The following is a 20,802-nucleotide window of genomic DNA, read 5'->3' on the forward strand; positions in this document are numbered from 1 at the left end:
TGGATTTCTTACTTTTATTCCAAGAAGAGTGGCGTATATAAGGAAATTAGAGCTTTCATCAAAAACAGCATTGGGCTGCGGAGCGCTCTCGGTTTTTTCAAGGTCCTTCTCAACTGCCATTCTTCTACCAAAGTCAATTGCTTCAAGCCTGTATAATGGAGCATCACTCCTCTGCAGATCTTGGGCCACCTAATAGTGGAATAGATCATTAAGATTAATGTGAAAACAACATGTAAAGAGAAAAGTATCGAATATGTAACCTTACCTCAAGTGACTCATCATATACCCGCCTCAATTTGCCAGTTATAAACCAGAACACGCGAATCCTACGATCAGGAGATGTAACGGAAAACTGTCTACCATCTGGACTCACCTGAAATGAATTTCACAAAATTTAGAGACGAAAACTTGCACTATGATTTTCACCGGACATATCAATTGCTTATATCTGCATTTTAAGCACATAAAGAGAAACTAAAGATACTAAATGCCACATAAGTACCTCAATGGCAGAGATTGTTGTTTTGCACTTTGCAATCTCAAAGAGATTTGTATCACTCTTCAGTTTAAAGTTCACCCTACAACAACAAGTAAAAGGTCAAATTGTGAACCATAGGTGATAGCAGCCCATCAACCATACTCAAATTCTAAAGATGGTCAACTAAGAAGTTGGCAACTAAAGTATTTCTACTACATGCTGCGCTCTTTGAGTCATTCTCAGCAATACGATATTTAACTACATTAGCCACTAATAAAAGCCTTTATGATAAGAAGTGAGACAAGGACATACTCATCCTCCGGAAACTGCAATGTCGCCGAACTCCAGTACTCAATGATTCCGTTTGTGTCACCAGAAATCATTGTGTCCGAAACAGGATTGTACTTCATGACTTTAATTGGATTCATATGTATCTGGGCATACAAAGATTAGGAAAGAAAAACCTTTTTAGCTTTGTATAAAACGATGAGTCAAGAAATAGCAACAAAAGAAAAACAGATTGAAACAAACCTCTCTTGAAGCAATGGGTTCGTTGGAACCAGAACGGGGATCATAAATGTGCACAAACGATGAGTTTCGGTCACTAACAGCAAGTTTGGCTTTGACATCCCCTTGTTTGTAGACCCACTCAACAGCACCAGGGATATATGGCAAAGCGATCATAGCCATCATGTCGTAGTTGACAACATCATATATTTTAACAGCATGATCATTTGAGATTGTACAGCAAAGCAAACCATCAATGCTAACCTGCATTGTTGAAACGAGTCATGGTTGATAACAGAACTAGAAACAAACACAAAAACTGTGGAAACCATAACATGTCTAACTATAAGTTCCCACCAGGTCAACTATCTTCATTCATAAAATATATAAATAAAAAGCTAATCTTTCAATCAAACATGGAGCATATGCCTGGATTTGAGGTGACAGTATGTTAGATCTAAATAAAAAAGAGTTCACATTGTAAATCACTGGCGATACTTACCGCTAGACCTTCAATAGGACCGAGATGGGAACGGAAATGCTTAGCAAACTCGATACCAACTCCCTTTTTCTTCCAAAATTTCAAGTGACCTAGATTATGAAACAAAACATACTTATAACAACCAAAATGATATATACAGAAAAGTTTCACTGTAATCCATTAGTATCTGGAAGAAAAGAGACTATAACATATATTATTCTATGCTTTGACATTACAAAACCCAGAATGAAATCACAAATCACATAAATACCAGAACGATCAGAGAACATTACCATCCATGCTTCCACTTATGAAGAAATCAGCTGCTGAAACAGCAACATGCGTAACAACATCTCGATGCATATAACTTTTCTCATACCTGGAGAAAGAAAGCAAAAAAGGATACAAATCTCATGAATTCACAGATTACAAGCATACAAATCTCATGAATTCCAAAAAGCTCAAGTTGAAGCAGTAATAAGAACCACCAATGTATTATTAACTAGGACTCAACTAAGGCTAAATTGTCACTAATTTGAGATTTCCATTGCAAATGTTAGCTCGTTACCAAGGTTAATTCCATTAGGTTACGGAGAAGTAAGCACCAACTCCTCGAAACTAAAACCCTAAACCCCAAAAATTCAATCAACTAGATTAATGAGGAACAGAGAAAGTTCTAAAGTACTTACATATTAGCAGAAGGAAGCGAATCAAGATAAGCTTGCTCGAACTGAAGCGGACGTTTGCGTTTTCCTCGTGGAGCAGGTCCAGGTCCGACTATCGCATCCTCCTCCTCCTCCACTTCAGGCGGGGGCACCGCAACCACCGCCAATTCTTTAGTTGGACTCGCGGTTCCACCATTCTTCGATTCTTCCTCCATTGATCTCTACTCTCTTCCTCAACTCAAAGCTCCGTCGATTGAAAGCAACTTCGAATTTTCAGAAAGAGACGGTAAAAAGAAGAAGAGAGCAGAGAAGTTTAGATTCATGAACTAAACATATCTATTGGGCCTGAAGCCCATATAAATTTGTGAGCCTTACCCAATTAAGATATTTGCAGAATTTTTCTTAATACAACTCTGTTAGTTAAATAATAATATCATCGAAGAACAGAGAAACATATTTCGAAACTTGGTTTGAGATTTTGTTGCTGTTGTTGCAAAATGTAAACTCAAGAAGTACTGCCAACTACATAAACAAACTTCAGAATGTGTTATTATAGCTCTTATGGATTCATGAAGCTTCTTTATAGATGTGATAATTTTTAGTATATATTATCAAAATTGTGACATGAGAAGAATTTAAGTAACCCAAAAAAAATAGGGAAAACCAATTCCACCAGAGTGGTGATAATCACAACAAATTGCACGAGTAAACAATACATATATATATATATATATATATACTAGGAGTTGCCCCGTGCTATGCACGGGCTTATCTTAATATTTGTTCGATTGGCAATTTTTTTAACTGTTAGATTTTTATATTTCTGTATTTTGCTTTCTTAATTGGATTTTTTTAATTGATAAAAATTATATAAATTTTAGGGAGAAGAGTATGTATCTAAAGTAATTAAACTACACCCTCATGTATAATGGATTTTATTAATCATGTTTACTTTTTTGAATAACAAAATGTTTAAAAGCTTAGACTGATTCTCTTTTAGGACATGTTGTTTTGCGATGTAACCATTTTGCAATACACTTAAGGCAAATTTTGTGATTATTGAAAATTATAGACTCATATAGTCATATTAATACATGTCACTTTCAAACTACGACAATAACTTGTTTGGACGTTGTTTCCGCTGTGGCTTTACAGAAATAGCCGAGATCTACCATCATTGTTGAGTTTTGAATTTATCCCATAATCTTTTATTAAATATGGTGAAGTTTAGAGATATAAAATAAATATTATATTCCTTAATATTGCACATTTTTCATCCTCAGATTCAGATAATGTGTAATTTATTTCTCTTTTAACTGTTAGTAACCCCTAACATCAAAAGCACCTTTTTTGTCCTGTCAACACAAGATGTAAAATGATACGAATCCTTCAAACTTCAAAGCCTATTCAGTGGCTTTAAACCAAAAATAAAATAAAATAAAGATCACCTTTTGGTGATTTTATTCACTTCGTCATTGATTAAGGCAAATCCTCATCATCTTTATTTTGTTGTTACGTGAAGACATAAGCGAAAGTTGAAATTGAAGTCCCATATCATAAGTTAACTGAAATCAATTACAAATCACTTCGTCTAACGTTGTTTCTTCTAATGTCTTCCTTCGATATATATATAATAGAGATCTGATCATCTATTTTAAGCTTTAGGTCTCCCTATCCGTAGTAATCTTAACAAATATCCAAGTTAGAATAATATATAAATAAAAGAATGTATAATGAAATTTTAAACTCAAAAAATCATTTTCTAACACAATTATACCGTTGTGTGATATATATCTTAGGCTAAGCTGCATTGTTTTAACTTTATGAATATGTCGTAGTGTACATGCACGTAGGCTCATGGTGTCTCCATAACTTAATAGAAAACTTTACTCAATATGGCAATAGAAAAAAAGCTTAAAGGAGAAAATAAGAGTAACTAAATTTTTTATTTGATTGTTTGGTCATTCCGTAAAGGTTTTCTCCTCCACCTAACCACCAGTCCAGACTACTACCTTACATGCTTGCATAAAGTTTAGTTCCTTGTCTGAGATCTTAAATCCTCCATTTTCCTTTAAAAATGAATTGTGCAATGAGCAAATCATTTACATGATCTAAAGGAAAAATGCTTCAGAGACATTAGAATTTTCCTCGAATCATAACAATAATTTGAGTATGAAGTAGAATACATCACATGAAATATACATATTAAGAAACCAGCCAGTCAACCATTATAGTAGCAGAATTTGGCCGTTTAAAATTAGGACAATATAGAATTTTAGTCAAAGAGAAATAAGAGATTGGAATGTATAAATTTATGACTAAACATTGAATTTGATTTTTGGATATAAATGTAAGCTAATTTATTGAGATTTTAAAGGTGATAATGGGATTTAAAAATTATATGTGCAATGAGCAAATCATTTACGTGATCTAAAGGAAAAATGTTTCAAAGTCATTAGAACTTTCCTCGAATCATAACAATAATCTGAGTACAAAATAGAATACAATCACATGAAATATACATATTAAGGAACCAGCCAGTCAGACATTATAGTAGCAGAATTTGGCCGTTTAAAATTAATGGGACAATATAGAATTTTAGATAAAGAGAAATAATAGATTGGAATATAAATTTATGACTAAACATTGAAATTGATTTTTTAAATATAAATGTAAGCTAATTTATTGGGATTTTAAAGGTGATAATGGGATTTAAAAATGAACTATGCAATGAGCAAGTCATTTACGTGATCTTAAGGAAAAACACTTCAGAGACATTAAAACTTTCCTCGAATCATAACAATAATTTAAGTACGAAATAGAATACAATCACATGAAATATACATTTTAAGGGACCAGCCAGCAGCCATTATAGTAGCAGAATTTGGCCGTTTAAAATTAATGGGACAATATAGAACTCTAGATGAAGAGAAATAAGAGATTGCAATATAAATTTATGACTAAACATTGAAACTGATTTTTTGATATAAATGTAAGCCAATTCATTGGGATTTAAAGGTGATAATGGGACGTTACTAAAACAATATTTAGCTTTCCACGGTTTATTGAATTGAAGATGAAGAACATCAAATCTTAAACAGAATTAACCATGCTCTAATTTTGAAATTGTCAACCCATGCTCTAATTTTGAAATTGTCAAGAATACATATGGCCCATTGTTAGCATTATATTCATTCATAGGCTCATATACATTGGTCTTAAGTTTTAGAACACTAACGTTGAACCAATTAGTATTTAATAGAAAGTAGAACGTTAAAAACAAAACACTTACGCCTAACTTTTTGTGGGTTTACATGGGTTGCAATGACAACAACTGTTTCATCTTTTAGGGTTAAAAGTTTGGCATGGACATCGACCGCAAGTTCTCTCCAAAGAGATATGTATACGTTGTCACCACTACAACAAACACCATAAATGTTACACAGTTACAGACTTACAAAATGTAGAACGAATTTGAAAAAAAAAAAAAACCCAATACCTTTCTAAAATGCAAGTCAGTATTAAACTGAAAGTTGTCTTTGAAGGGTGGTTCTGATCTTTGTTTTCAAATGTTCGAGACGAGGATATTTGGCCAACAACATCTGGTGAGTGGGTAAATGTAGATATAAATCATATACTGAAGAACAGAGTGGAAGCTAAGAGACCAGAAATACGAACAATGCAAAAAAGGTTGTTACCTGGAAGCTCCTCACCCTTGTTTACCATATCAAGCAAGTCTGAAAAAGTAGAGAACCTAAAATAATCAAAACCAATAGAGCATTGTCATTTTTAACAGTCTCCAAAGACGTTTTCTCCATGAAAACAATTCTCCACTTGTGTTTGGTGCAACGATAACGGTTGGAGGATGCAACAACATCGAAATCATTGATGCTGTACAACTGGCCTTTAACCAATTGATCTTGAAACTTAGACACACAATTAGGAACAACTGAAGCTTGTATAGCACAATCCTAAAACAAAGGCTAAATGAATGTGTTAAAATGGAGGTAAATCAAGGGTCAAGAGGAACAATCATAGAGATAATATACATTTTCATCAGTAAGGAGACATTTTCATTAGGAACAATAAGTAACATATTGTTTCTTCAAAAGTCTCGAACTTCCCAAATATGGATGACCCAAACAACAATCCTATTGATACCAGTGTTGTGTATTTCGTTGGAGGTTGAATCAAGGGTAGAGTAGGGTGCTATTGTTTTAGTTTTACCCATGGTGTGTGAGAGAGAAGATGAGTGTCGTCAAAGGTTGTTATTTAAAAAAAAAACTTAATGCAATGGATGAGGGAGAGTAATCAGGGATTGGAATGAAATGTTAATGACCATGAAATCATAGGTGTTTGGTATTATTTTCATTACGTTATAATTGGGTGGTAAACGTAAAGATGAAAATGAAGGATATACTTCAATGGAATTTTTTAATTACCTTAAAGATTGTAATAAGTAATACAAATAACGTCATAATAATGGTTTATATGATTCTAATTGGTAGTGAAGATCTAAACCCCTTTCTTAATATTTCTAAATTTGATACCAAGCAATTTAAAAAGGATTTTGGACAGGATTAATGTTACATACAATTCAGAACTTCAAATAGGTGTTCGGGATCTTGACACAGACATTAAACCAGAAATGATTTAGAATTTGGTGGTGGAGTAGGAAAATTAAACCAAAGAAACCCAAGGATTAGGAGATTTTTGTGAAGGTACATCGGAGGTGGTAGCTGCTGGGAACGATGATTGTGAGAAAGTGAGTATAGGTGAATTTGACATCGTTTGGTTCATATCTCCTGATGGGTGTAAAGACTGTCAATTATATTTGCTGGACTTTTAACTGGTTTTATTTTGTTAGGCCCAATTTGAAAATATAAAAACAATGGCCTTTAAGAATAAGAGAGGACATGTGTCAGTTATATAATAAGCCAGATGTCATGTTCTAAGCAGAAGTTGAGAAAAACCTTCTCTTATTATATAAGATATATCGAGATAAAATCACTGGTTGTTCCTCCTTTGTCTTTGGACTCTCATTCCCCGGTGAACTTTAGTTTCAGTGTTTGTCTTTATCAGGGAGTTGGAGTACACCTCCTTCTCCTATACCCCATTTGTCAGATTCAACGCCGAACTTAAAGACAATTTCGGTGAAAGCTTCCTATCTATTTCAACTTCTATCATGTACAGATGCTCTGTTAAAAGGACAGGTAGAAACTTATTCGCTGCTTCTTCATTAAGAGTGAGACCATTTCGTTTGTAAATGATGCGATGATATACCTCGCTCCTGTCACCATCATCACCAGCCCCAGTGACACCCTTATCAATTAGCAAGATGCAAGCCTTAAACCTCCAGGTTGTAGAAAGAGGCCATTGATTAGATTTCACTGTCATGGAACTGCCGTTAGTAGCTCGGGTAGTAAAACGTGCAGGCACTTCTCCACCAGGTAACAACGCACGTCTACTGTTGGTATGGATGATGAGTTCCCTCGCTTCTTTATTCAGTTTTAAGCAGTTGGTAAAGTCAAGATAGATCTTTGGATTATGAAAAGAGCAATCTAGTATCTCCAGAGACTCACAATTACTAGCGTCTAGGTATGATAAACAGCCTGGAATCTGTGACAGTGATACCAGCTTCTTGCAGTTGTTGAGCATAAGTCCCCAAAGACGATTGGTTGTCTTGACCCATGGAAGAATCTCTTGTATTTCTGTATCGTCCAAACATAGTGATGTGATGATATTAAGAGCATGCGGGTACTTTTGGAGGTTTTCACTGTATGACATTTCCAAGCGATTAAGACGGGGCCATGACTTGATCGACAAAGGAACTTCTTTTATTGCACTTCCGTTGAGCTGGAGAGACATGGTGTTTGTAGAGATCTCAGGAAAACTTTTCAAAAGAGAGCAATCAATGAGAACAAGTGTATCAAGAGACTTCAAGTTGATGTTATTCGGAAGACCTTCTAGCTTTGAGCATCCTTCCAAACTCAAGCATTGCAATTTCTGAAGGTTGCCTATAGTGGAAGGTAGCTCCACCAGACCAGTGCACATATCAAGATACAAGTTCTGCAGATTAGTAGCATTTCCAATAGAGGAGGGAAGCTCCATCAGACTAGTGCACATACCAAGATACAAGTTCCGGAGATTAGTGGCATTTCCAATATAATAGGGAAGCTCCACCAAACGTGAGCAGCCCCTGAGACTCAAATGTACGAGATTAGTAGCATTCTCGATAGACGAAGGAATCTTTACTAAACTTGAGCATCCAGAGAGACATAATCGTCGGAGATTAGTGACATTCTCAATAGAGAATATAAGCTCTTCCAAACTTGAGCATTCAGTAAGATCCACTTCTCGAAGATTAGTAGCAGTTGAGAGATCAGGAAGCTCTTTCAGGTCTTGTGGAATAACTATAATCAATCCACTTGATATTTTCAAGCCGCTGTACAAACAAAATAAAGGCAACATGAAAAAAAAAAAAAAAAAAAAAAAAAAAAAAAGAGAAAAAAAAAAAGGAAAATAAATCAAAGAANTAAACCATTAAGATTTAAAACAAATAAAAATGGATTGTCAAGATAACTACTTCCTAGGCCTAAGACTATCCTCATTGGTTTAGTTTCTTAGTTGTTTCTTAAGGCATTTTTAATAATAAAAAAAAGAGAAGAAACTTTGCTAAGAGTTAAGGAAAATTTTGTTGATTATTGGTAGAACCAAATTTAAAGGTTTCTTAATAATAAATATAGTAAAATAATAATTAATATCTTAAAAGATTCGAAATTATTTTATATATCATAGAAACATATTTTATTAATAAAAATATAAAATAACATACAACATTTAAAATTAAAACACAAAACATTAAAAAACAAAAACATAAAATACACCATGAAATAAAACATAGAAACATATTTAATTAAAACATGAAACATATAATATCCAAATTTAGTCCACAAATGTTCAACTAAATCAAGTTTCAATTGGTCATGCACTTCTCTATCACGGATTATTATTTGACCATTCAGCACGTTGCTAATATTTGAATTCATATTGATAGAATATGAAAGATCCACACCCTCTGCTTGTGGGAAATCAGAAACCTCAGCTTGACTGTATCCATCTCGTTCATTTTCGACAATCATATTGTGGAGTATGATACACGCCCTCATAATCAATCCCACTTGGTCTTTATCCCATAAAAGACATGGATTTTTAATGACCGCGAATCTAGCTTGTAGGACACCGAACGCACGCTCAACATCTTTTCGGTAGCTTTCTTGGCGGTCAGCAAATAAAGATGCTTTTGGAGTCTGTGGTAGTGGTATGGATTGAATAAACGTTGGCCATTTTGGATAAATACCGTCTGTCAGATAGTAAGTCAAATTGTACTCTCTGCCGTTAACGTAGTAAGTAACTTGTGGAGCTTGACCATAAAGTATATCATCAAAGACAGGAGATCGATCAAGAACATTGATATCGTTAAAAGTACCTGGAGACCCAAAAAACGCGTGCCATATCCAGAGATCATATGACGCGACCGCCTCTAAAACAATTGTTGGTTTGCCGGATCCTCGTGTATACATGCCTTTCCAAGCTGTTGGGCAATTCTTCCAAACCCAATGCATACAGTCGATGCTTCCAACCATCCCGGGAAATCCACGTTCTTCTGCAACATATAGTAATCTCTGAAGATCCTCTGGTGTGGGTCTTCTTAGATATTCATCGCCAAAGAAATTGACAACTCCACTGACAAAATGTTGCAAACATTTTCGAGCAGTTGTTTCACCAAGTCGGACATATTCGTCCACCGTATCACACCCGCCACCATATGCTAGTAGCCTAATTGCTGCAGTACATTTTTGGATCGGAGAAAGACCAAGCCTTCCTGTGGCGTCTCTTCTTTGTCGGAAATAAGGATCTTCTGCAGTAAGACCAAACACACAATGAATACACAACCTAGTCACTTCCATTAATGAAAGAACAACCACCAATTAAGAATAATTACTACCTAGTCACAAAGAAGTACACATAGGAGCAAAAATAAACAGTCATGCTATAACTCACTATCCCAAAATAGATACTACCGACTCAACAAAGCAATCAATTTAAATATAAACCAATTAGGTGTATATTTACCTCTTTCGGTTGGTTGAAATGTTGTTTCCTTGTCGCCTTAAGTGTGACTTGTTTGAGCTCAACTAAAAGAAACTCACAAAACAAGAAACAAGAAATGGTTTTAGTAACTATGTAAAGACATGACATCCATTAAAGCATAACTACAAGTACATGAGTCTTAACTAATACCAACTGTGTAAAGATATCCATTAAAGACACAACAACCAACAACCAACTCAATCCGACTATGAAACAACAATTGTTGATTGATTATGAACAACAAAACTCAAAAAATAAACACGGACTACTAGTGTTTCTGGTTTCTGATTACACAGTTGATTGATTACACATTGCTACTGTTTCTGGTTGTTCTTTCATTAATTGAAAACTGATTCTCTAAGGTCATTGAAAAGGACTTAGTACTACATACCAGTTGAGACATGCCGGTTTTCAACTCGTTGCATTGCTGTATCTAGATTGACATCGATGAACCTTTCAAATGAAGATGGAAGATATTGTAATTGGTAATATTGAGATAAAAAAATTAAGTAAAAACACTTTTGATTAATTTTACCACTTATCATCAAACATATCCGAGATGTCTTTCCAAGATCCTTCTTCTAACAAGATGTAGTTTCCTTCTACAATTACCACTTTATGCCTGTAAAAAGAGGAGATAGAGAAGACTGATTGTCTCGGGAAGAGGTACATAAAACCATTATATGATACCAGTGTTCAAGAAAGCGTTAGGCGGTATCTGGGCGGTGATCCAGCATTTAGCACCTAGAACGCCTAATCAGGGCCTAGACGGTTTTTAAGCGGTTTAGGCGTTTACAACATAAAACATTATATATATAAAATTATGTATAACTATATGTTAGAAAAATAAAAAAATTATAAATTGTAAACAAAATTAAGAAAATACATTTATTTAAGTTATATGAACAACATATAAACATTTATAATTACGTATGCATATATAAAACTTGATAATTTAAATATATATAGAGTTAAAAATCAAAAATAAATATTAAAATTAAATTAATGTAATTTTAAGCGGTTTAGGCGGTCATCTAGGCGTCTGCTGAGCGCCTAGCGTCTAGACGGCGTCTAGGCGGCCGCCTAGACCGCTTTCTTGAACACTGTATGATACTATTGAATTAGGATTCAACCGGTTCGGGAAGCTACTTACTGGAGGCTAACAAAGATATCATCTTCAACTGGATCTCCAACTCCATGATCAAATGATGGTACATAAACTGATCCCTGAACAGCTTGAAAACTAATCAGAGTCTAATGCAAGTGTTGTAACTCCAAGACCCTAAGGTCAACAAAAAATCTTGTAACAATCTCTTTACCTCGTTTCTCAGCTTCTTTAAACAGTTAAGCAATAGTGCAGGATCAAAAGTCCATGGAGCTGGTTAATGGATAAAGGGGTCAAACCAATTTTGAACACTTTGAAACCTTACGTAGAAGATAACTCTTAACAGATCTCACCTCCTCTTCTCGCATGGGCTTCTTTGGGATCCTAGAGAGACATTCAAAAAGTCTGGTTAAAAACAAAGAGCAAGAGAGAGAGAGAGAGAACTATTCAAAATCAAATAAAGCTCAACCTCCATAGCATCAAGTTGCGAACGATACAAATGAAACCCATCCATGGGAAATACAATAGCAACATCGGGAGGATTAATCGCACTGATACGAAGAGAATATATGAAGAATAAATCTTTCTTCTTCTTTCGTTTAATTAGCGACAGAAGTTGTTACATAGATCAACTGGGACTCTTATATGGACTCAAAAACCATGAAATTTCAACAAAAACGAATCCTATATCCATGATTTATAAACATACAAAACAACCAATTGATGAAACGCAAATGAAACCGGCATACAAACAAAAGACATAATTAAATTAAAATTGAGACATTTTTCAAATAAACAAACAACAATTACTAGACATGCAAGAACAATTACCTGAAATCGAACTGCTTGAATCTTCCCCAAATATTAGGGTTTCGACGGATCGATCTCCACCGGAATCACATGCCTCCTGCTTCACCGAAACCAAATCGCGGCCGAATCCATGGACAATCAGCCGTGGGAATCAACTGGAAGAGAAGCAATCAGTTTTTCGGAATCGAAGAAGAGAATCAAAGCAAATCGCGAAAAGTCTCGAGAGAGAGAGAGATAAAAGAGAGAAAAGGAAAATGAAAGAGAGATGAAAAAAAAAAAAAAAACCCCTTTGTCCCAATTAAGACTCGACCCACTGATTTTGTGACACCTGTCCAGCAAGAGACGTTTCTTGCAATCCTAAAATTAGAAACGAATCTTGCATTTCTTAACTTATGTCTGAATAATTAATATTATCTACACCTAAGAAATGAACTAAGAAACAACATAAATCCACCGATGAGGATAGTCTAAAAGGTGTAGAGAGAAAAATAAATTATCCACAAGAAAGAAAACTAAATTAAAAAGTTGAAGACAAAAATATAGTATATAACAACTACATACCTGATTACTTTCCCATAGCTTATGAAGTTTGCTGTACCGCATCTTCAATTTGACAAGGTACTGCGTACAAAAATTTGAAGGCAAACATGTCATGGGGAAACGTTCCCATTCTAGTAACCTCAATTTTTGCGAAAGATACTTCAAACCATGCGGTAAGTACAATTTATAGCTCTGGTCACCGTATGCGCAATGGAATCTTAAGAATTTAAGATTAGACATTCTCTTGAAGGCTCTCTCACTAACAATTAACTTGTCCTCAATCTCAGATAAGTTGAGATCTATGCCTACAACAAATCTACTACCCTGAAAGAAAGGTACAAAAGAAAATAGAAATTGTTAGTTATCGGATGAATTATTAAATCTGCAGGGAGCAATGGAATGAAGAGATAAAGGTAAAAAAGCATACGGTTGCCTCATCAGTCAATACTTCACAGATGTCTTTAGTATCAACCAAAAATTGTCGTCGCCCAGGCTCACGAATGGACTGCTGACCAGGCTCAGAACGAACGATTTCTCTACCCAATAATACTAGCAGATTATGCATATCTATGCGATTAAAAGATATGAAGGATTTTTCAGCTAAGATGTGAAGGTTGTGCCTTAAATTTAAGAAATCCTTTGCAAGAATGGCTTCTACTATCCCAATGGATTCACCGTTAAAAAAGCAGGCTATATGAAGAAATAAATCTTTCTCCGCCTTTTCTAAGGCATCGTAACTGAACTTTAAAATGCTTTCAATCTCTCCATTAAGGCTAATCCTCAACCTCGGAATTGCCTTTTCCCACTCCTGCTTAGACATATTCCTGAAATAGGATCCCATGACCCTTAGTCCTAAAGGGAGTTTACCTAAAAGACATGTAACTTCCACTACGAGATCCTCGTAACCATCTTCAGGGAGATTTTGACCAAAAGCATACGTACAAAAGATTTGACATGCTTCATCTGTTGAAGGATAACCCACCTTGTAAATATGGTTGATGCCATGTGCTTTCAAAAGCTTTTTATCTTGTGTTGTGATGATTATACGACTTCCAGGACCAAACCACCAAGTCTCTTTTGCGATAGCATCTAGGTATATTGAGTGGTCGATGTTATCAAGAACAACAATTACTTTCTTGTCGTGCAACATGTATTTTGCAACTCCTAAATGAGGAACCTCAATGTCATTGTTGTTAGTTATCTGGGAGATAAACTATTTGTGTAACTGCAACTTTGCAATGTAGTCATCAGAACACACTGGCCTTGCATACATGTATCCTTTGATATCCTCCATAAAAACATTCAGTTCAAAACTACCGGAGAGCTGTTTATATAAGAATCTGGCAATGCTGGTCTTACCAATCCCAGAAGGACCCCAGATTCCTATCATTCTCACTTCGTTTGAATCTAAACATAACTTCGATTCCAGATTTTCCATATGAGCTCCCATCCCAACAAAACCATCGAAATCACTTGATGGCGTGGAATTATTCAACAAGTTCAATATATCAATGACAATTTTTTCAATCATGGCCGCTTCATTATACCTAAAGGAGATGGAGACGATCAATCAATCCATTAATTCAATATATATAGGTTATGGTTACGATTCTCACAACTTATATACTATGAAATATTAAAAGCAATAGAAAAAAGAAAAAAAGACGAACCAATGGCGAGAATCATAACCGGCGACTGTTGCCACTTTCGCCAGAGCTTGTCCCCATCTTCTAATAACCTCCTTCGTTTTGCCCGCACAAGTATTTCTGAAGACACTCCCAAAATCTCCAGTGAGTTTCTTTACATCAGATGGATCCACTTTATAGAAAATGGGTATCACTGTTTGACCCAACTCTTCGCTACACTTGATGATCTCGACCAACTCATCAAGACACCACTTAGAAGAAGCATAGTTCCTTGAGAACAAGACAACCGCGATCTTAGATGCTCTAATCGCCGTAATGAGTTCAGGGCCGATGGATTTTCCTCTTCTGATCTCGTTATCAATGAACGGAATGATTCCTTTTCTTTGGAATTCCTTCTGAATATGACTGAGAAAGTCTACCCTTACATCTTCCCCGCGGAAACTCGGAAAGACTTGGTGTGTCCAGCTTTGAGACGAAGACGATAGAGGAACCGATGATGAAGGAGGTAGAGAAACAGAATTAGTATCTTCTTTGTCATCTTGTTTGACCCTAAATTTTCTAAAAATCGTTAAGAAGCCAATCGCAGCTGCGACTGAGCCAAGGAAAAAAGAAGAATTCATTAGTATGGTAAAGCGTGGATCGGGTCGAGATTTTACATGGAGGAAGGACTAACAAAGAGGCTTTCTGTATAATGGATACTGAACGTTGACTCTTTTCTTTTGGCACAGAAACTCCATGGATATATGTTTCGTATCATAATCATACCAGAATAAATAATGATATTCCATGGAAAATATTGCTAACGACAAAATTATTGTACCTAATCCAAGTTTAGTGCACATCTATTTATTATTATTGTTTTCATTGATATTAAAACTATGTAAGATGTAACTTCAGATAACATATACTATTAAATCTTTCAATAAATCTTTCAATAAGATACTTATCATGGTTGCTTTTAAATAACAAAAATATTTAAAAGTAACCACGACATGGAGAAACACCTTCTACAGCAGAAAAATTTACTAAACTGATTGATAAGAATGTCACTCAGTACGATCGGTGGAGGCAACAGCATTCAAGATTGGTTTGCAACAAGGTGCTATTAAGCATGTTAGACCATTTCCACTGGGAGTGACTCTCTTGAGTTCTCTTCTAATTGGGCCCAAAATTGAATAAAAAATCCATTTTCAGGTCCAATAAACAGTATCGATCCTTTGGAACGCATTTTGAATAAACCCATGAGAACTGCGACGTGGCTATTTGCTATTGGAAAATAGATAAATATAAAAGGTATTTTTTTTTTTGCTCATTTTTTCATTTCTTTCTTCCCCGACTCTCTATCTCTCTTTTCTCTCGACCCACAACTGCGATTCGATGGCGATTAAGATCGAAATCGGAAAATCAGAGGATTCAAGACCTTGAATCCTTTGATTTTTCCGGCTAAAACTGGAGGGTTATGGGTTGAGGAAGACGATGGCCACTCCGATCGGCTTCACCGTAAGATGTGACGATTCGGGACAGAGAAGGTTCGCCGCCGGTGGTGTCTCGGGACTGCGATGAAGAAGCCGATGGATGGAGATCCCATTGTTCGATTCCAACTAATTAAGAAAGTTTCTCTCTCTCTCTCTCTCTCTCTCTCTCTCTCTCTCTCTCTCTCTCTCTCTCTCTCTCTCTCTCTCTCTCTCTCTCTCTCTCTCTCTCTCTCTCTCTCTCTCTCTCTCTCTCTCTCTCTCTCTCTCTCTCTCTCTCTCTCTCTCTCTCTCTCTCTCTCTCTCTCTCTCTCTCTCTCTCTCTCTCTCTCTCTCTCTCTCTCTCTCTCTCTCTCTCTCTCTCTCTCTCTCTCTCTCTCTCTCTCTCTCTCTCTCTCTCTCTCTCTCTCTCTCTCTCTCTCTCTCTCTCTCTCTCTCTCTCTCTCTCTCTCTCTCTCTCTCTCTCTCTCTCTCTCTCTCTCTCTCTCTCTCTCTCTCTCTCTCTCTCTCTCTCTCTCTCTCTCTCTCTCTCTCTCTCTCTCTCTCTCTCTTTGCCTTTTCCTTTATCTCTGATTAATGGATTCTGACTGAGTATTACACTTGTTCGGTCTTAATTGTCTTGGGCGGAGAAGCACAATCAGAACAATCCGAGAGCGATGGAGGATAGGATCAAAGCAAAGACGATGAGCCCTTCTTCTTTGAAGGTACCTATGTTACGGTCTTCATTCCCTTATATGACTAAAAATTACTCTTGTAGCTTGGATGATTGGTTGGTTCACGTTTGTTAACTAAAATTACAACTTTTGGATTTATATACGTAGATGATATTTCCATGGATGTTTGATGAGACTCATTCCTTGATGCCAATTCAAATCTGCTATGGCTCCTTCTTCATCACCTCTTCGTACTACAAGGTAATAATACGAGCCTCAATCGTTAATTATGATAAACGAAAGAAAATGAAAACAAAAAAATTATTTTGGTTATTAGAATTCTCCTGATCTTGGTATCATATATGATGTTTGTTTATTTTTTTTAATATTTACAATTTACTCATTCTTTTTGGTGTCATGCATAATGCATTGAGATGAAAACAGTGAAGCAGATGAGAAGTATGCGAATGTGAAATGGGAAGAGCTTGGATTTTCTCTGACCAGATCACATGTATGTAGTCAAATGTAGACAAGGTGAGAGCTTTTCACAAGGAAAGATCATTTCTTATGGGGATATTTCAATCAGCCCTTGTCCACCGATTCTCAATTATGGCCAGATACGTTTTCTTCTCTTACCACTTGTGGCTAAATCTCACTGATTGTAGGAGCTTTGGGTTTTATTAGAAAACAGGATTAAGAAACTTGAAGCCTTTAATCTCTAAATGAGTGAGAAAATGATCTGTATAGTCATATCTTGTGTATAGTTGTTTGAACTGAGTGTGATAGCCAGCAAAAGTTTATAACTTTAGCGTCTATATATACGTTTTGATTATTGGTTTGGCTCTTTGTAGGGACTATTTGAAGGTCTCAAAGCTTACAGGTAGAAAATCGAAGAGCTTCGTGCTTGTAACATCTTCATTGTCAAGGTAAAGAGTTTCAACATTTATCACACGGTAGTACATGATGAGCCTTGACAGAACTGTGACTTATCATGGCTTTGTTGCAGATTGTATAAAGAGGAAGCAAAAGACAACGACTCCCTTGAAAAGACCTCTTCGGATACAATTAGATTTGGTACTCCCACTTTCTCTCTTTTCATCCTCTTCCTTCTTGTTTACATCTTTCTCATATATATAATTTGGTCTCCTTCATTCCTCACTTCGCAATCGTCTTCTTGTTTACATCTTCCGAATTTTGTAATGTATGTTTAATTTTCTGAATTTTGTAAAATATGTTTAATGATCTGAATTATGTAATTTTTTTTTGTTTTCTATTTATATAAAGTATTTAAATAATTCTTTTATCATTTTATATATTTAAAATTTGATAATTAATAAACAAAATTTAAAAAATTATTATTTAAATAATTGAGCAACTTCTTTTTTTTTTTTTTTTTTTTTTTTCNGCCAGATTGAGCAACTTCTTTAGTGGAGGAATACTTTTGATTAAGTTCTAAGTGGGTTACTTTAATTAGTTTAGTATTAATTTTATAATTAATTAATTTCTGAGTAACTTAGGAGGGGTACTGGAGTGGAGATGCCTTATGTATTTACTCTTTAAGAAAAACAAGGTCCTATTTACTATTATTAAAACTATGTGAGATGTGACTTCAGATAACATATATTAAATCTTTCAATGAGATACTTATCGTGGTTGCTTTTAAATAACGAAAATATTAGATGTGTGTGTGTTACAAACGTAGTGATGTGTGTTATATATATCCTTGGATTCTAAGAAATCCGAAACACATAAGCCAAGTCGAATCAATTCTTATGTCCACGTCCGACCTAAGAATATTTCTACTCCATTAAACACATAAGTAGTCGATTCTTCCTCCATTGAATATTTCTACTCTCTTCCTCAACAGCTCAACTCAAAACCCTTTGTGAAAAACTCAAAAAACTTAGGAGGAGAGTGAGATTGAGAGAGAAGAGAAAAGAGTAGATTCATGAACTAAATATATCTACTAATTGAGTCTTAATTGCCCGAATTAGAATCTAAGAACCTTATTAACTTAATGGATATTATATATATGAAGAATTTTGAGCTATTCGAACTCAGTGGTTTTAATAAACTTTTTTTTTTCTGTAGAAGAATTGAGTCTCATCTCTCTAAACTTTTGTTAATCAATTTTTGTATCTCTTTTTAAAAAATCTGTAGTTTTATATAGGTGTCATCTAATAAGAGTTTGTAGTTGTTGAAAATTTAAGATTTCGTAGTTTCAACTTTTCAATCATATTCTTTTATCAATGCATTTATGTTGGATTTGCATTAGAGTGGTGACACAACCATATTGTAATTTGTAAACTATATATCAACTTTAGGAGGGCTTAGTTTGGATTAGGTTTCAAGTTAAAAAAATTTGTAATTCACATTTTTTTTCTGGTAGATTTTTAAGTAGTGTATCTTTCAAAACAATTCGCCTCTGAGCTCCATTATTGTAAACACTATTAGGTTAGAAATTCGCATAGTAGAACTAAGCATTCAACATGATCTTTATTCACTATATATGTGACTATTACTGAATAAAAAGTTCAAAATTATCATCTTTATCTAGAAAATTGGCTCTTTCATATCTTCACAATGACACTATTTTGAATTCATGCATTTAAGTTTTATGAGTGCTAAAATATATAAAAACGTGCAGAAAGATTAACAGTGTCAATCTACCGTAAAATCTTGATGTTGTGGATTTCACGTATGCAGCAAACTAAAAGAATTACTACAAATCGATGTAGTTTTGGGTTTTCTGTTTATTTTGTTTAATACTCTATTCAGTAGCCTCCCTGCCAAACCATTTCACGTGGGAGTGGGACATTTCGATGAGGACTCGGACAAACCCGTAAGTCTCTTTGAGAAGCTTTAATAGACATTTCTTTATAGATATACTAGAAGTTGCCCCGTGCTACGCACGGGCTTATCTTAGTATTTGTTCGATTGGTAATTTTTTTAACTGTTAGATTTTTATATTTCTGTATTTTGCTTTCTTAATTGGATTTTTTTAATTGATAAAAATTATATAAATTTTAGGGAGAAGATTATGTATCTTAAGTAATTAAACTACACCCTCATGTATAATGGATTTTATTAATCATGTTTACTTTTTTGAATAACAAAATGTTTAAAAGCTTAGACTGATTCTCTTTTAGGACATGTTGTTTTGCGATGTAACCATTTTGCAATACACTTAAGGCAAATTTTGTGATTATTGAAAATTATAGACTCATATAGTCATATTAATACATGTCACTTTCAAACTACGACAATAACTTGTTTGGACGTTGTTTCCGCTGTGGCTTTACAGAAATAGCCGAGATCTACCATCATTGTTGAGTTTTGAATTTATCCCATGAGTAATCTTTTATTAAATATGGTGAAGTTTAGAGATATAAAATAAATATTATATTCCTTAATATTGCACATTTTTCATCCTCAGATTCAGATAATGTGTAATTTATTTCTCTTTTAACTGTTAGTAACCCCTAACATCAAAAGCACCTTTTTTGTCCTGTCAACACAAGATGTAAAATGATACGAATCCTTCAAACTTCAAAGCCTATTCAGTGGCTTTAAACCAAAAATAAAATAAAATAAAGATCACCTTTTGGTGATTTTATTCACTTCGTCATTGATTAAGGCAAATCCTCATCATCTTTATTTTGTTGTTACGTGAAGACATAAGCGAAAGTTGAAATTGAAGTCCCATATCATAAGTTAACTGAAATCAATTACAAATCACTTCGTCTAACGTTGTTTCTTCTAATGTCTTCCTTCGATATATATATAATAGAGATCTGATCATCTATCTTAAGCTTTAGGTCTCCCTATCCGTAGTAATCTTAACAAATATCCAAGTTAGAATAATATATAAATAAAAGAATGTATAATGAAATTTTAAACTCAAAAAATCATTTTCTAACACAATTATACCGTTGTGTGATATATATCTTAGGCTAAGCTGCATTGTTTTAACTTTATGAATATGTCGTAGTGTACATGCACGTAGGCTCATGGTGTCTCCATAACTTAATAGAAAACTTTACTCCATATGGCAATAGAAAAAAAGCTTAAAGGAGAAAATAAGAGTAACTAAATTTTTTATTTGATTGTTTGGTCATTCCGTAAAGGTTTTCTCCTCCACCTAACCACCAGTCCAGACTACTACCTTACATGTATAAAGTTTAGTTCCTTGTTTGAGATCTTAAATCCTCCATTTTCCTTTAAAAATGAATTGTGCAATGAGCAAATCATTTACATGATCTAAAGGAAAAATGCTTCAGAGACATTAGAA

General features: G+C 34.7%; 1 protein-coding gene, 1 long non-coding RNA gene and 1 pseudogene across 4 annotated transcripts in view; 1 reads left to right on the top strand and 2 right to left on the bottom strand.

The window, feature by feature from the left end:
• The window catches only part of LOC104710918 (peptidyl-prolyl cis-trans isomerase CYP71), a 4,776-nt gene extending 2,354 nt beyond the window's left edge, over positions 1-2,422 (bottom strand). The window contains exons 1-8 of the mRNA XM_010427573.2: positions 2,156-2,422; positions 1,760-1,845; positions 1,488-1,576; positions 1,010-1,249; positions 791-912; positions 503-578; positions 266-373; positions 13-189 (exon numbers count right to left, since the gene is read on the bottom strand). Of these exons, the coding sequence (XP_010425875.1) occupies positions 13-189; positions 266-373; positions 503-578; positions 791-912; positions 1,010-1,249; positions 1,488-1,576; positions 1,760-1,845; positions 2,156-2,346 (1,089 nt within the window). The 5' untranslated portion in view covers positions 2,347-2,422. The remainder of the gene's footprint in view (positions 1-12; positions 190-265; positions 374-502; positions 579-790; positions 913-1,009; positions 1,250-1,487; positions 1,577-1,759; positions 1,846-2,155) is intronic.
• Positions 10,283-15,103, bottom strand: LOC104710919 (annotated as a pseudogene).
• Positions 16,355-18,134, top strand: LOC104710920. Of its 3 annotated transcripts, XR_755144.2 has the most exons (5): positions 16,356-16,562; positions 16,680-16,772; positions 16,956-17,437; positions 17,518-17,585; positions 17,922-18,134. It is a non-coding gene; the product is annotated as an uncharacterized LOC104710920 (long non-coding RNA). The 3 variants fall into 3 exon arrangements; XR_002033560.1 differs by lacking the exon at positions 17,922-18,134 and having other exon boundaries at positions 16,355-16,562; positions 16,946-17,437; positions 17,518-17,779; XR_755143.2 differs by lacking the exon at positions 17,922-18,134 and having other exon boundaries at positions 16,357-16,562; positions 17,518-17,779.

This window comes from Camelina sativa, chromosome 9 (assembly GCF_000633955.1).
Source record: "Camelina sativa cultivar DH55 chromosome 9, Cs, whole genome shotgun sequence".
In the NCBI taxonomy this organism is placed as follows: domain Eukaryota; kingdom Viridiplantae; phylum Streptophyta; class Magnoliopsida; order Brassicales; family Brassicaceae; genus Camelina; species Camelina sativa.